Source organism: Saccopteryx bilineata, chromosome 5 (assembly GCF_036850765.1).
Source record: "Saccopteryx bilineata isolate mSacBil1 chromosome 5, mSacBil1_pri_phased_curated, whole genome shotgun sequence".
NCBI classification, from domain to species: domain Eukaryota; kingdom Metazoa; phylum Chordata; class Mammalia; order Chiroptera; family Emballonuridae; genus Saccopteryx; species Saccopteryx bilineata.
In genome coordinates, this window is record NC_089494.1 from 172,437,459 (window position 1) to 172,455,173 (window position 17,715).

General features: G+C 41.0%; 1 protein-coding gene across 3 annotated transcripts in view; it reads right to left on the reverse strand.

Moving 5' to 3' along the window:
• Positions 1-4,979: 4,979 nt before the first annotated feature.
• Positions 4,980-17,715, reverse strand: part of SGMS2 (sphingomyelin synthase 2) — a 91,513-nt gene continuing 78,777 nt past the window's right edge. For all 3 annotated transcript variants that reach the window (XM_066232945.1, XM_066232944.1, XM_066232947.1), the window contains 3 exons: positions 16,767-16,920; positions 11,685-11,851; positions 4,980-9,268 (listed from right to left, as the gene is read on the reverse strand). In XM_066232945.1, coding sequence (XP_066089042.1) covers positions 9,065-9,268; positions 11,685-11,851; positions 16,767-16,920 — 525 coding nt within the window. In that variant the 3' untranslated portion in view covers positions 4,980-9,064. The remainder of the gene's footprint in view (positions 9,269-11,684; positions 11,852-16,766; positions 16,921-17,715) is intronic.

Genomic DNA, 17,715 nt, shown 5'->3' on the forward strand with positions numbered 1-17,715 from the left:
GCCATCTTTGCTCCAATGGAGCCTTGGCTACGGGAGGGGAAGAGAGAGACAGAGAGGAAGGGGGGGGGTGGAGAAGCAAATGGGCGCTTCTCCTATGTGCCCTGGCCAGGAATCGAACCCGGGTCCCCCGCACGCCAGGCCGACGCTCTACCGCTGAGCCAACCGGCCAGGGCCACAAGATATTTTAAAAGTCATTCAATAAGTATTTGCTGAATAACCTGTATGTGATAAGAACTTTATTAGACTGAAATGAACACTAAGATAATCTATTCCCTTAAGGAACTTTAATTTGGTATTGAAACAGGATATCACTTTTTAAAAAATCTTTAAAAAAGTAGTAAGTGTACCTTACCTTTTGGCAATCTGTATGTGTCTTTTAGGGAGGCATTCAGAGGAGTAGAGCTTTCAGGAGATAAGACTCCTGCTGAACTTTCAGGACAGGAAGATTTGGTTATATATTCATAAATCAGAGCTAGGACTATGGTACCTAAAATCTTTCATTGAACCTGGTCAACACTTATTCAATATATATCTTGTAAAATCTTTCATTTAATCCTCCCAACAACTCTGGGACACAGACTATTGTTATTTCCATCTTACAGATAGAGAAGCGGAGGTACAGGGAAGTGAAACAACTTGTTAAGGTCTCCCATGGAGCACCGGTCCTGCAGGAACTGGGACTCAAACCCAGACAGGACAGGGCTGCCACGCTCTGTCGCCTCTTTGGGAGTTCGGTGATATACTGGGTGGGGAAGCACATCACGCAGCAGGACTGACCACTGCAGTAAAGAGGACAGGGACGAGAGCAGCCTGACCAGGGCCAGGGCACTGTTGGTTGAAAGCAGGGAAAAAGTACCTTGCATAGGGAGGGCTCACAGATTAGGAAGAACCACTAACCCCGAGGGGCTTGAGACTTGGCACGATAAGCAGTGCACTTTGCTTTGTAAAGATGAAAACTGATTTGGCTTTGGGTGATGGGCAAAGAACGCAATCAACAGTTCAAATGCTTATTATATATTCACCTGAAACCTATGTACTCTTATTGACCAATCACACCCCATTAAATTTAATTTCTAAAAAAAAAGTTTATGTAAAATTAAAATACCCAGGAGTCATGGACATGTTTGTGTTCTCCCAAAGTCCATATGTGAAATCCTAAACCCCAACAGGATGGTTTTAGAAGGTGTGACCTTTGGGATGTCATAGTCTTAGATGCAGTCATGAGGGCGGAGGCCCCATGATGAGATCTGTGTCCTTTATAAAAGGAAGGAAACCAGAAGTCTCTCTTCCCAGATGTAAGGAAACCTGGAAGGGAACCTCAGCTGACCCTGACCAGGCAGGCACCCTGGTCTCGGACTCCCCAGCCTCAGGACTCCACAGGCTCAGAGTCCTGTCAGCCTTCTGCCATCGGCCTCGGGCAGCTATGAGATGAGAGATGGCTACAAAATCTTTGCCCCACTCACCACACATCAATTTTAGGGCATAAGGCTATAAAAGAGCACATAGTTATAGATGAGGAAAAGAGGAAAAGCACATAGTTATAGATGACAGGACTAGAGTCCATGTGGAGACAGAAAGTCCGCTGAACACGGGTCACGGAGTCTTGGAGGGCTCAGTCTCAAGCACTCTGTAACCTTGCTTTCGACCGCACAATACCTGGCCGTCAGAGTTCTGGAAGAGGCAATTCTTTTTATGCATTCCTTGCACATGGGTGACTTCTGTCACACCGGGTGCAGTGAGAAAACAAAGGTCCCAGCATTTCTGGGGTGGAATGTGCTCCTCGCCCGCGTTCACCTCTCCGAGTTTCCTCTGCTGAGAAAGGGGGCAGAAGGCCTCCCAGCACGACTGCTGTGCACGGGAGAAAAGAGGAAACCTCTCAGCAGGCCTCAGCTGTGGCCGCTTCCCAAAAGGAGTGGCTTCTTGTATTTTTACCCAAAGAAATACATCATTTAAGGAACTTAGAAAAAGAGATAAGTACTTAGATCTAAGAACTGAAGTAAAGTGTGCCCAGAAACTTGGCCAGAAGCAAGCGCACACATTGGTTTGGCCAGATTTTTGGCACAGAAAACTTAGCAGTTCGTGCCAGGACCAAGCAATCCTGACTTCACTTTGGTCCTTTGGGGAACCACGAATTGGTCCAGACTCTACTGACGCCATTCTGTCCCCTTCTCCCAGAGCCGTGCTGTCCTCTGAAAGCAGGGCCTCGCACGCTCTCCTTCTGACTCTCCCTGGGGAATAAAGCCGAGGGAGTCATTTAGAGAGAAAGCCTTATGCACGTTTATGTCGCTTGTGTTAAGCTGTGTGTAAGGCCAAAGTGCCTAACAGTGTACTATCCTGTGTGTGACATTTGCAATCAGTTTGCTTAATTTTAACAAATTTGTAAGTGAAACACTGGGGATCCTTTTGCCTTCGAGGCCGTTTTGCACTGGAAGCATTGACTTCTTCCCTTTGAAATGTAAACTTATTAAAATATAAATTGCAGCTATGAGAAAATGTCCATAGCATTTGACAAAGAATCTGTTCCAAAAAGCAGTTTCCCTCTTAACAAACTAACCGGCTGAAAAGGAAATAAACTCCCCTAACAAATAAACAACAAAACCCTAACCAGCTGTGGCAACCACAGAAGTTACGACAGGGAGGCAGCAAAATCGAGAAAACAGAACTCGGGTTCCAAACTGACACTACGAACTCTTTCATCTCACCAAATGGGGTCACCACTTTTTTCTCTGCCTGTGTTGCATGGCTCTGTGAAGATTAACTAATGTATGTCAAGCATAAAGACTGTAAAATGCTATGCCTCATCACACGTGCTACATAGGAATTAAATATGCATTATGTAGACACATGGTGCATTAGCCGTTACTAGTCTAACATATCAGCGAGGAATCTACGTCATGCTTCTGATATTCTTGTATGTTTTATAAGAAGATGGAAGATGTTTGATATAAAGGTTTGTGAAGCATCACATCAGTTCAGTGATTCTCAAACTTTTTGAAGTCGGGGTACATTTAAAATCCTACAAATAATTGTAGGCACACTATATATAAATTTCTGAGAAATATGCTATAATAAAGTCAAATATTAAAGAAAAAAATATAAAGTCCAATGCTTTTATTGGACTTTAATTAAATGAAATAAATGACAAAATTAAATTTATTTTGACATTAGAAAACATTTTTATGTTACATTTTTTGTTATGCTTTTTAGAATTCGTAAAAAACAGGGGTTAAAAAATGATAAAAAAGTTATCTTTTTATATATATAGATACATTCTTAGTAAGATTTAGTAAATTTGGCAGGTCCCTGTGCAAATGGGTTAAGTTTTTTCGTTCTTGTGTTTATGAGAAACATGAGCCTGATGTGTCCTAGCTATTTCTTCAATGTTTGGGCATATATTTGAAAGGCAAACTCTCATTTCCTCATCAATACATGGAAGAATTCCTCTCTTTTTACTCTTAATTGTGTTGAGTGCAGAAAACCCCCACCATACATATCATCTTAACTTTACACCAAACAAAGGATAGAAGAAACTTGCCTCCAGCCTTTCCTGGGAACATGGGGGATAGTGTAAACAGTCCAGCACCACAGCTTAACAGCCTTCTGCAACCTAATCAGGCAAGTGAGGTGGGGGGTTGGGCAGACTGTCAGGTTAGAACTAATTCCCCACACCCCTGTCCCCTTAAAAATCTAAACTCCAAAAACCCTGTTGGTGTTTTGGTCCCCAACAGGCACATATTTCTCTGGAATACCATAGGGCATGCCTGGAAATCTTCTAGGGTGCACCAATGTGCCGTGGTGCACAACATTCAGAACTACTGCATGAGTTCCTTGTATAATGTGTTTTGGATAAGGGCTGTCTTTGAGGCTATGGCCAGCAAAATCAGTACACTAATGTTTCAAACAGGAGGATGGGACCATCACCGTGACGAGCTTTTCATCCAAGGCCTGGGTGGAGGCGGTGGAAAGACTATTCTCATCCATGCTCTATTTTGAACTATTGGATTTTTTCCAGATAACCCAAACTAACCTGGACTATACCCAGCAACTTAACCTTTGAACATATTTATCTTCCAGCCCCCTCATTCTGTTTAATTGCTTTTACTGAATTTATTTGTCTTAGAGAGTCAGGTGTTCATGTTTATCACAGGGTCCAAAAAAACCCCAAAAACCACAAGTCAATGCAATCCACTTTTGCAACAACTATCCTATCAAGGTTTAGTTAAGGCCATTACCCTGGTGCCTCCTTTGTGAAGGAGTGAAGATGACATTTCTTTCAGCACTGACAGAAAGGACTGTGGTCCTTGAAGGATTCATGATTTTGTCACTTTGAACAATGAGAATCAGAATTGTGGACTGGGTAACTTTTCTCTTCTCCATGAATGACCTTATATTATTATGAATGACTTTTTCACCATAAGTCCAAGAACAGGAAAAATAATACTCAGTTTATTTACAGTTCCAATAATTGAAGATTATCAGCTTATTTTAAAAATAGTGCCTGAAACAAGCCACTTGGGGTTTTAATAAGTACTTAATACTAAATAAATTTTTTTAATCTCTAAAGAAAACATTTTTTTTTTAATTGAAAGCAGTACTATTGATTTTGAAAAGACTGTTGATGCCACGGTGGTTTATTGGGTAAATAAAAACTACAGTCTTTTTTTTTTTTAAGCAAAGCCAAAGAAATTAGAAACCAAGTACACATAGTTTCTTCAGAATAAAAACATAAATTAATTTTAACTAACAATTAGGCACTTAAAATGTAAATGTAAAACATTTTGAAGCACAAACTATAGTTACACCCCTAAATTCCTCCCGAAATGTTTTTATACAAACAAAAGCACAAGCATGGAAAACATACTTCTAAACAAAGATGATTTCCTCTTTTTATAAAAAAACCCTGAATTCAAATCCCATATGATAGACCAATGACTAAGGTATACAGGTGGGTAGAAGAAAAGAGCTTCCGAAATTTACACTTTTGATTAAAACGTAAGTATTTAATAAAACGATTACAATAACATACAGTATATATAATAATGAAAATATATGTCAGGAAAATAATGCATTCTAGGCTTAAAATTTTACTTTACAACAAGGCACTTAACACGCTGAAACAGTACAGTAAATTTCTGAAAGAATGCAATTGGCTACCTCTCAAACCGCATATTTCTTTTGTGAATATACCGCAATATAACCATACATTTTGCAGCATTAATCATTGCATAGGAGGTAAATTAAATAATGAATCTCAACTTGGCAATGAGATTAGCTTATATTTATAGTTTCTTTTTCTTTTAAAGGACAATTTTAAATAATTCCAGAATAATGAACTATTCTCATTAATGATTCATTTAGAACACAGCATAGATTAATGAATAATAAAATAAACAATTTATAAGGTGTGTATCTGTATAAAAACTTATCTTTGGGTACCTTTGACATGATTTTCACTGTTTAGGTATTGAAGTCAAGAGCACTTAATAGACAAAATATTTTTAGCAAGTCAAATGAGTTAAATTATTACAACACAATGACATAAAAAAAATACCAGGAATCTTTATACATACAAAAAGAAAAGCCTTCAACACATGGCATATTACTTTTAATATGCTTGATTTAAATAAGCAAATTCACTTATTAAGAAATTCCTTCTTACACTTCCTTACACTACAGGAGTGTGTTAAGACCAGCTAAAATTTTTAATCAATTTTACAGTACAAAACAAAAATAACAATAAAAAAGAATTTTAAAAGAAATGTTCAAAATATTCAAGAAACAAGATGTGAACTTCAATGAAAAAAACTACATGAGTTCTAGCATGTAAAAAAAATGCAGCCAACTTGGTGTTTCAAAGTAAACAGTATCGGTAGTTATAAAGGGAGACATTAATGATTGTGATGGTGAGAGGTAAAAATGGTCTGTAAATTTTCTTTGACCAAATAGATAAAAGATTAGAATTGCAACTCCCTGTGATAGAAGTACATTTTCCCTTTGGGAAAGGCTTAAAATATCTTTACAATAATTCCTTTTGCACTATACTTTCAGATTATTGGCAAAATAATATGTCTTTTAAAATCTTGAAAATACACTTTAAAAAGAGGCCTTTTGTGTTCCAAGTCATATAACATATTTCCACAAGGGGGCGCTGGTATACAGCAAAAAACCTGATGCAAAGTCATCATCCATAAACCAGAATAGAGACTCGCCCTCACTCTGAACCGCCTTCCTTCCACAGCAGAACTTGTTTCCCAAGATGCCAGTAAATTCAAAATTCGAAATCACTTCCAGTGAAATTGGGGAAGAATATTTTTAGAGCTAGTGGAGGAGCTCAAAAAATAGAATCTGAGAGGAATTCATTCACATTTCAAAGAATTTAGGAAAAAAACTGGTACAATTTATAGGAAATACGTTGTAGATACAAAACAGAGGACCGAATTAGAATAAGAAATCTTCAAACAGAAGTAATAGTTTACAAAACCAAGAATAATCAATAAGCTGTTGTATGTTGATTAGCAAGGAAAACAAACTCCAAAAATTTATTGTTTCAAAGGCAAGATAAAAAAAAACTTTTTAATTGATATAATCAACATATTACATTATATTAGTGTCAGGTGTACACATGACGATTTGCTATTTCTATATACTGCAAAATGATTCCCACAATAAGTCTAGTGATTTATGTTTTATATTCCAAAGCAGTATGTTGGGTTAAACCTCGTTTGCTTTTCTAAATAAATGTACATAAGCTTGTACTATATTTCCCTTTATTTCTGAATTTGAAACTTTGACATTTCCCCCTAGCCCTTATTTTGATATCACATGCTTCCACACATCTATTAGAGAGCTATGACAGACTCTAAAGAACATGGGAGCAGCAATGTCCACACGTGGGGTCAGAGATGTTTTTAAGGTTCTTTAAAAGGTGATGGCATTATTTAAAACCAAAACAAAAACTAGATTACTTGACTAAAATGCAAGGTTTACTGTTTCAAGGGTCTCTAACAATCAATGCACCATCACTGAAAAAGGTGAAATACATTTCCTAATTCGATTTGAAGAAAAGTGGGTTATCCAAAATGTAGTGGATAAGGCTGTAAGGTATACCAGGTTGTTTACTTAAATTAGAGGCTCAAAATTCCAGTGTTAGGAGAGCCAAACCCAGGCTTCAGTGTTAGATGTTTTTCCTCACAATCAGACAGCAGGAATCTAAAATCGGTGCTTTCAAGCAGAATACCTTGTTCTATCACAAGTGTCAATAGTTAATAAGTGAAAGTTATGTAAAACTATGGCTGAACACATCAGCTAAGATATAGGTATGCTTTTTATTGGTTTAATAATAAACATGGGGAAAGCTTCTTTTTCATTTGTTTTAAATAACCAGATTAGAGCATCTTTCTTCCTGGGTTTGAATACAACTGCCTCTCCTTAGTGATTCTTCTATTACACAGAGCAAGAGCTCTACTGAAAACACACTGAGTTTCAGCAAAGGATGACCACGCTTCTGAACACACTGAAGTGTGCGTTGTGCTTCTCTCAAGGAAGGTAAAGGTCAATTTTGTATATCAAATCAAGGCTATTTCATAATGATAAGTTTAGGGTTTTTTTTTTCATTGTAAGCAGAGGGAAATTGTTACCTTCAATATCAAAATCCACCCCAGTTGGCCTCTCTGCTTTCTGTGTTGATGATTCTGTAACCTTAAATCTTCTTCTAAGGTTACTAGAAGTCTTAAGAAATAAAGTAAGAACCATCCACAAGATCCAACAGTATTAAACAATGCACTAACTCTGACAGCATTAAATCTGATCAAGTCCTTTTTTTTTTTTTTTTTGTATCACCTGAAAGAACTTCAGAAACTATGAGCCTCCTTTATTGACTAGCTGTAATCGTCTAACACCCCAATTCCAATTCAGGTTATAGTGCAGCACCGTGGTAGAACCTCAGGGTCAAAGTAAAATGACTCAGTTCTAGGCTGTATCCTTACGCCTCCCTACACACATTCGGTTTATAAGAAGTTGGGTCTCTTGCAAAAAGGCAAGGATGCATTAAACTTTTGGACGCCATCTTGGTTTTTCCTTAAAGCAGGCTAACGAGAAAGAAATGGATTTCAGTGAAATGTGATCAATTGTATTTCCCCGTTCCAATTAGCAGCTTCTAAAACAGATCTGACACAGGGCAAGACCTGGGAGGGAAACGCAGACTTGTTCCCTAGGTGGCGGGAGCGTCAGCTCGCATGTTTCCAGCCTGCTCTGGGGCTACAGGTGCAAGTTTGCCAGGCAGACAGCAGGGAAGTGTGCAAACAAGGACCCCTGTGAGCAGGAACAGCCCCGTGTTTCCTGTCTGTCTGTCATAGGAATCTTAAAATTAAATATTTACACACAAGTAAAATCTGCAGGGTGTGTCAAATACTTCCACGTTTACTTAGATCACGTTTCTTTCATTTTTAAAATTAAAGTACCAGTTTTAAAAAATAAAGTAAAAGTGATACATAGTGCATTCGGTGGTAGCAGCAGTGCATGTTCCCAGTCCCCACGCTGACCTTCCCCCGTGACAGGGTAGAAATAAATTCACCCCGAGTGGACTCACAACCCCTGGGTCTTCCGCCCACTAACAGACCTAATGCTAAAATCCACTCTCCAGTCTTAGGTTATTCTATTTATACATTAGCTATGTCTGTCCAGATAGTTTATTTAAAACATGAACAAATTCTTCTGACCTTGGAGGAAAAAAACAATTCTGGAAAAGCCCTTTGGTGGAGAAAGACGAAGGGAAGGCGCAGCGTGTTCTTTGGCACTCCTTTAACAAGCTCGGTAGTCAAATCCCCGGCGGGGGGCGTGTCACCAACGCGTGAAGAGCCACAGGAGACTAGAACTTTCTCAGGATGAATTAAAAAACCAGTCACAGGGCAATACTTTGTTCAACTTTCTAATCGTTTACACAAAATTTGGTCCACTTCTTCATTTACCAGTCAGTTCTCCAAAAATAAAAAACACAAAACTATACCTTTGGTTACAGCGATACCGCTTTTGGTGTAAGAGCTGACATCAGCCTTCTCTGCGCTCCTCAGGTGGATTTCTCATTGTCTTCACCCGTCTTCTGAACCCGCGAATACTTTTTGCATGACGACTTAAAGCAGCCAGGAGGCCAGGAGAGTGGCCAGGAGAAGCAGCAAGGAATTGAGCCTTGTACGTTTTTCTCAAAAAAATAAAAGATGGGGAACCACCATGCACGAGACAAGAAATTAGTCTGTGAAGAGACCTTCAGGTTCTGTAAAAGGTAGGGGGAAAATACAGTGAGACCTATTTTTCATGATTTGCATTCTGAATTCTTCCCCCGTAAGTAAACTGTCACCCACTGTAACTTAGCAGGGACAGCAGCAGAATCCAGCTCACAAGGCAGGAAGTGTCTTGCTTTTCCCTAACCCTGAAGTGACCTGGTCCCGCCCCTCCACAGGTGCCTCGTTCTGTCCCCTCTGGGGCTTATGCAAACCTGCCTGCAATTCCAGTGACAATGGGGACCTGGAAAGGCATGTGGCAGTTATGTAGGAGGAGCAACTTTCAGGAAGTGTGAGTGGTCAGACCTCCGGGTGGAGGAAGATGGAAGAGTGGAAAGAGCACTCACAAGGCTGAGCATATTTAAGGGGAAAGAGGAAATTTCTGGTTCAGTGTTGTCAGCAGATAACTAAATGGAAGATGGAAATAGGAGACTACAAAACAGGAAGTAGAGTTAAAAGACAAATAAATCCACAGAAAGGGCATTTTTTAATACACCACTAAATGAGAACTGGATTTAGATCCCTGGGGAAGGACACATTTCAGTCTCTCACAAATTCTCCAACATTATACACATCAGACAGTATGGCAAAATGTGGGCAGCGGTGTCAGGCTTGCTCGGGGGGCTGCCGCTGCAGGCACGCTGCCTGGCTGGAGCCTGGGTGCAGAGCAGCACCCCCTGTGTATGGCCCACACATCAGGCTATGGCTGTTTGCGCTCGAGAAACATGGGGGATTGTGGATGCGCAGATCACCTGCCCGCCACTGTGAGGGGCCATTCTTGCTGTTTGTTTGCCTGAGAAGAGGATTCCCCTGCCTGTGTGCTTGTCTGCCGTTGTGAGAATTTATTAAATGGAGTGGCCCAACCCTTTCCAGCTCCACAGTTTCTCTACCGTCTGCTCAAATCCAATGGGAACCTGCTTGGCCTCGGCCACCGGCATTACACAGACTACCCCAAGATAAGTGTCATGGCACCAAGACTAACTCTATTACAGCAAGGACAGGAACGCAAAGACATGGGGAGGAATCGTTCCAGGCTAGAAGCAGGGAGGCTCCCCAGAAGAGGTGGCACTTGAGCTAGTTCAGGGAGGGGAAGGCTTCCCAGAAGAGGTGGCACTTGAGCTAGTTCAGGGAGGCTTCCCAGAAGAGGTGGCACTTGAGCTAGTTCAGGGAGGCTTCCCAGAAGAGGTGGCACTTGAGCTAGTTCTTTCAGAACCAGTGGGAGAATTTAAAAAGTTCATTTGAAATACAGCTACTATGAACAACAAAAACAACAAAGTTCATCTGGAAACAGGATTCAGAAGAAATAAGAATAGGAAGGAAAGCCAGAGAGCACAGCATCACTGAAAGATGTATTAAATCCAGTTATTCAGGAGTTATTTTACCTGCCTTTCAAAAATAGTTGCCATCTTGTTCTCAAAATTAAGTTCTCTGAAGGCAAGGAGGGTCCTACCTAACTGCACCAAAATGCTTCTACAGAGAAGGTTCCTAAACTTTAATTTACCATATATACTTCTTTAATTCTCATATAAATTAGTCAAATTAGTAAAACATTATGCTCTATAGTCATATATTTTTATCCTTAAATGCCATTTGTATTTGTGACATTCTTTAAGAAATTAACAATGGATATGCTGTAAGTTTAAAAAGTGACTGACCTGACCACACACTTGGGTAGCAACAGCAGTTATTCCCATTAAGCTACCTAAAACCCCACTGTATAAAAAGGCCTCTGTTGGTCAAATAAGTTTGTAAATATGATACATAGGTTTGCTCGCTTATAGTTTGCATTGGGTGTGGGGGACAGGCTGTAAGCAGGCAGGGTCATTATAGCCTAAGGCTTCATTTTAAGACAGTCTTTCCCACCCTAAGTGACTTTGTATCAGAGACTTCCTTGTTTTGTATATTGGATTAAAGGTTTTGATTTCTACACTATAAAATGGGGCAGACCGGGAGCTTGCTCTCTCTCGGTTCCTGAGATTAGAACTAGAGAGGAGAGCAGAGAAAGGCCACATGGAGGAGAGGAGAAGCAGCCAAGATGGCAGAGTGCTGAAGGAGAAGCCAGTTTGTGCAGAGTTTGTGCAGGGAGAAGGAGATGGGGAACAGAGGTGAATAAGGCTGGTGAGGTAGAAACCTTTGATTCTAGGAAACTCAGATAAGTCAGTGGCTTTGGGAGCCCTGATTGGAAAGGGAAGTGTTTTCCCACTGTGTTATTTCTTGCCCGCAGGTGCAAGCTAGGATAAAGATGATGGCCCACCAGTTCTTGGCTTTGTTGTTCCATTACTGTCTGTCCAAATCAAATTCAAACCTGCATGGGCCAGGCGGCTGTGATGGTGGCCGTGGCTACTGGCTTTACAGCTTCCCTGCATTTAAAGAAAATAAATTATACAAGGATGACTTCCCTGCTCTCACCTTTTCATTGGCCATTGAATGGTACCACCAAAACAGTCGTGTTGTGATGTAGTAAGCAACAATCACGTCAACAGTGTAGTGCTCGTGGGCGACAAGGATGCAGATGATGCCGGCCGCACTCAGCAGCCAGCAGACTAAGTGATACCACCAGAAGTGCCGAGGCGAATCTGGGCAAGAGAAAACTAGAGTTAGTAAGATTCCCAGAGATGCTTGATGATTAGTCTATCCTAGAGACCTTAATTAGAATAATCTAAAGTCAACAACCAATGGGAGGAAACAAACAGCCCCCAAATGGGTCACTGTGAAGAGCCCAGGATTTCTTAGGTAGAAAGAGGGGGTGCCACTGGCAGCAGGGGTAAGAGTCGCCCTCTGGGGAGGCTGGGAGCACTGGAAACTCTAGGCCCCACTCCCTGCTAAGCTGTCTGATAAGGAAACGAACAGAATTTTGTCTTATTAGGTTGGCTGGACTGGCTCACATTGGGGATCCACTGGAAGAAAAATAGTAGGGGTCAGAGGAGAAGGTAGTTGTCAGTGAAAATAGTGTGGGGGGATGAGAAAGCAGAAGTAATAATTACGGGTCTTACAGAAACTTACAACGATTTCTCCAACAGCAGAAAAACACCATTGTGGCTAGCAGTATTTTGATTCTCAGCAGTTTTATACTGTTAACTACCAATAGCAACTATAAAACACTCCCTGTGCAGAGTTTAGGGTTCTTCCCCATTCACTGAGAAGTTCATCACCTTGATTAGCTAGAGAACCAGCACACTCATCAGGTTAAACACGACTGGACACGCGACTGCATTCCCACACGTGTTAACAACACGCATAAATGGAGCTGAAGGTCATGTCCATTAACTTCTCTTTTTACTGTTTCCTTTTTTCTATTTTAAAACTTTATTAGCTCACAAAGTTAATAATCTAATAAGCTGAAATTTATTTCCTATTTGTGATTACAGTTACAGTGATATTTATGTTCAAGTGTGGAAGAATGGTTGACATAAGGCTCCATTTCCAGAACTTCGGGTGAAACACCAAATCAGGGACATTCAAATGAACAATATTTTTATGATAAAGTAGCTGTTGCTCTTTTGGTCTCAAGTACTTGCATTTGAAAGTCTGACTTCCTAATTTTGAATGTGCAGCTCAGTATTCCTCATTTGGTTCATCCTGCTACCAAGTCCTGGCAGGTAACTCGTATGATTCTAGAACTTCAAAGCTGGGAGAGGCCTTCCTCTTATAGCCTGGGGGCCAGATGCAGTTCCATAACTATTCTGATTTGTTCAATTTTGAACATTCGGAACCTAACACTTAGAAATCTGGAGCTTTCACTAAGTATGCATTCTCTAGCACCACGCTGCTCTCCTCCCTAATCTCACATCTGCTTCCTTTGCTCATTATGTCATCTGGCATCTACCTGAAAAGTTGAAAGTGTCTGAGTAAACCAGAACTATCTTGTGTCTGTTTGTCCAGAAGAAGCGAAGCCAAAGTAGTTAAGGAGCGAGGAGGTGGCCTGACGGGCATTTTACTGCCCACGGAATGGAAAGTGAGGTTGTTGGGCAGCTGGGAACTCGAGTGCTGCTCTCCCCTGTAAATGCATCCTCTGTTATGCTACCACACTGGGACCACTGCTTATTAACAGGGAACACTGGCTCACCCAAAGAAGAGATTTAATATAAACTACTGTGATGGCAAACAGAAATGGCAAGATGGTTACCCTGTGCTCTCTCATGTTACCCAGAGGGATCAAACTGAAAGTTGATAATAAAAATACTTTAATAACTCCACTGTCCATGTGGGATCCTAGCCTAGATGTCATTGAATAATACAGACAACGAACTTTGCGTGGGAGCAAGGTTAAATAAGTTTTCTCAACCAGTAAGACATATGTACTAGGAGGTAGGCTGGTATCTTCAGGCTAATTTTGTAAGAGGCCTAGGCCTCAGTGATAGTATCTGTACAACTGTGTGAAGCTGTTAACCTCAAAATGGTCCTGGCCCATGTTTTCTTCTGCTCTCATGACGACATGACTAAATTCAAATCTTCTCATGACAATGGGGCAAACAAGGAGAATGTCCAAACTGACCAAAAGGCAGGAGAACAAAACACATATGAAAATGGTGTATCTAATTCTAAGAAGCAGACTGTTTGAAGAACCACTGGAACCACTACTTACTTGGAACAATAACAGATGGTGTAATTTAGAAAGGGACTGTTTTCTAACTGCATAGGAAATGAGCATGAATACAGAATGTCCTGTCTATGTAAAGAACTGTCTTTAAACTCAAGCTGTATTAAACATACATTTGCCATTTTAGTCCTCATCAAAGAATGGAAAAGGCAGATTGCAATTCTTTCCTTGCTGTATGTAAGCTCGCACAATTTAAAAAATACCTCAAGCGCCTGACCAGGCAGTGGCGCAGTAGATAGAGCGTTGGACTGGGATGTGGAGGACCCAGGTTCGAGACCCCGAGGTCACCAGCTTGAGCGTGGGCTCATCTGGTTTGAGCAAAAGCTCACCAGCTTGGACCCCAGGTCGCTGGCTTGACCAAGGGGTTATTCGGTCTGCTGAAGGCCCGCGGTCAAGGCACATATGAGAAAGCAATCAATGAACAACTAAGGTGTCCCAACGAAAAACTGATGATTGATGCTTCTCATCTCTCTCCATTCCTGTCTGTCTGTCCCTATCTATCCCTCTGACTCTTTCTGTCCCTGGAAAAAATTAATTAAAAAATAAAAAACACCTCAAGTGAAAATCCTCTCTTGGGCGGAAATGTCTCTACATACTGCATAGCCTGCATTAAGGTATAAAAATTATCCATAAGTTGTCCTGCTATTGACTGTTCTATGGTAAAAGAAAGAACAATAATGAGCAATATACTCAGATATTCTTTACTAATTCTATAAAAATTAGACGCTGAACTTCCAAAAATTCTAAACAGAGCAGAGAAATTAATAGCATAATCTCTGGAGTCAACTTGCTTGAGTTTGAATAATCCTCCAATTATTAACTGGGGACCATGGTTAGGTCACTCACTTTCTCTACGCTTAAGTTTCCTCTGAAAAAATGAGAAAAGCCTGCCTGGCGTGTGGTGGCGCAATGGGTAAATCATTGACCTGGAATGTTGAGGTCGCCAGTTTGAAACCCTGGGCTTGCTGGGTCAAGGCACATACGAGAGGCAACTATAAGATGTACTACGAGTTGATGCTTCCTGCTCTTCCCCCTTTTTTCTCTATCCTCCCTCTCAAATCAGTAAATAAAAAGAAATCAAGCAGAAAAACGAGATAAAACGTGCTTCCCTCATGGGGAGTTTGTAGAATTAAATTTAATCTACATCAAGATGTTAGAAGGGTGCCTGAGACAGAGGAAGTACTATGTCTCTCTATTACTGTTAATATCATGTGGTCTTCAGTTCTTTTATAAAACTCGAGGTTCCCTGAAGTGTTTTCTCTCCATGACTTTATGGTTTTCAACCCACAGTGGATTCACTCTTAACATGTGCCTCCTCCCCACCCTCATCCTCATCTGCTATAAGCTTTTTATGATCTTCAGCTTAGAGAAGATCCTTTTAACTCAAATGCCCCTCTAGACTGAAAAATGATTGATCTCACATACAGATAGATGGAAATTTTCTTGGCAAAAGCTCGAGTCAGAGCCATATATAACCCATCAGTCCACCTGCCCCTCAGAGCCAATAACCAGGTATTAGAAATGCAGTAACTAAAATGTAAGGAAGAGACTATCTTCTGATACTGGTACAGGGACAGACGTGAATTCCTCCCACCACGGCCTCCCAGAGAGAGTGAGAATAGAAATAAGGGGAGAGGTGCAGAAGGCCCTCCCTCATGTTAAAGTCAGTGTGGTGAATGCCACACACTTAACACCCTATTTTCCCTACTCTAAGTTCCTATGTAGCACTTACAGAGAAAGCAATTCAGAATTCTCACAAAGAAAAAAGAGAGATGTGACTTCATCTACTACAGAGCATCCAACACTTCGTCATATTGTCCATAAAGCAGAACTTAAGCCTATTACTCCAGGTAAGCTATGGGGCAAGAGTTCGCTTCTCCACCACTGGAAGAGAAACCTTCATGTCCACACTGCCATTAGATGAGGCCAAACATGTTGGGATCAGTGACAGACCAGGACAAGAGGGAAGAGGAAGGAGGGCAGAGAGGGAAGGCCGCCCTCTGCTGGTCTCAAGGACCTTCTTTACCGTATGCTTAGGAAGTGCAGAGAGCTGAGAAACCTCTGGAAAACACTGGCATGGGGGATCTTGGAAGTAAAGATGAAGGTTATCACTGACCAGCTTTGCAGAAATGGAGGGGAAGCATCATGATTTCACAGAGACTCTGAGACCACGGGCCTAAATGCACGATACCTCAGAAAGGTATAAGAATGGGATCTGCTAAGCAACCCAAAGCAAACACAGCCCACAACAAGCAGGACATTATTCCAGCCACTGAAGTTGCGGAGATGCACAAGGATCTGTGCAATGGGGACGCGGTGTAGAAATAGAAACAGTATCTCCTCTTTCTGCCCCCAGGCTGCTTCTGATGAAGAAAATGGCCGGTACAGGCAAAGTGTTCCATGAAGATGCCTCTAAAACTATACAAGTCAGTCAGAAATGATGACATCAGAATAAGGTGGGACAGGGAAGGGTTTTAAAAAGGAAAAGGGAAAAACAGTAACAGAATCATTTGGCATGATGGAATGAAAGTTTCATATACAAGGGACGTTTCCCTGCAAAGTCAGTTATATTTGGCTTTGGTGATGCTGGTTCTCTTTGCAATCAAAACTTGTTCTTCTTGGTTCCGATATTAAAAAGGCTTTTCACACCTTGAGAAGCACTAAGGGAGACATTTTGGAGGCATGCAAAATGTTAGAAGCCAGGGCCACATTTTAAGCCTTCAGTGTTTAAATCACATATGACTCGTTGGAATGACTGAAAACTTTCTCTCTCTCTCTCTCTCTCTCTCTCTCCTATCAGTTCCAATAGAATAAGGGCTTTCATCAGTTTCAGGGCCTGGGGATCCCTCCCATTAGAACAGTCAATCAAGTAGGAATAAGTTATTACTTACATTCTTTGATGAACAAATAAGTAAGTGTCAACACAACTGTATGACCGCTGAAGAGAAAGTCTCCACACAGAATATGTGACCCAGTGATGGACAGTCCTCCACCGGAAATCAAGCGCAGGATCCGCTGCACTTTCGCCTGAGAGTCTCCGTTAAGCTGAGGGGACAGGAGGAGAGCAGGAAGAGGATTTACAAGTTGATAAAAGCAGGTTTTAGCCCGATTCGTGTGACACTTAGAAAGGTCACCAGGTAGTGATCTTTTTTCTTTTTAACTTAAACAGTCAAAAAGAATCCTAAGGGGAAGTTCCTCAAACTGGGTTTTATTCATTATATTGGCCAGTTTTAGCAACACGTTTTAAATTATTCAATATGTTGCTAATAATGTTTTAGTGATGTTGTGTCCTTGGGCAAAGCTTTTAAAAATATTAATAACAAATGACCTCACCACAGCTATGTGCTAAAAAGGAAGATCAAAGCTCCGTCCTTTCCCCCTTGCAGGGGCAGTCAGGGTTTCAGATGGTTAATATTTGATTCTGCTGCACACCACATTACTGACAGTATACAGTGTGTTCAGACCCTGTGTTAAGTGGGCCGCCTGAAGTGTGTGTCTAGCTGTATTAACAGTTGATCAAACACTTACAGTTAAAAAGGGAAGCTGCAACACATTAAATAAGTTCAGAAAGAATGGATTGGCAACGTACTGGCAGCTTCAGAAATGAGTAGCTCCAATCAGGAAAAAACATCCACCAAAGAAATAACCAGGAAAGAGCTCCCTGAGACAAGGCTCCAGAAGCCACCATGACGACATGGGAAACAGTGATGGGCCGGCAGAAGTTTGAGGCAATAGTCAAAAATGTATATTGTATTAAAACTTAAGCCTACAGGAAGGAGTAGTGGACTGAGTTGGTCAATATGGTAGGCAAGGAAAACCGGAATACTGACATGTTGGGAG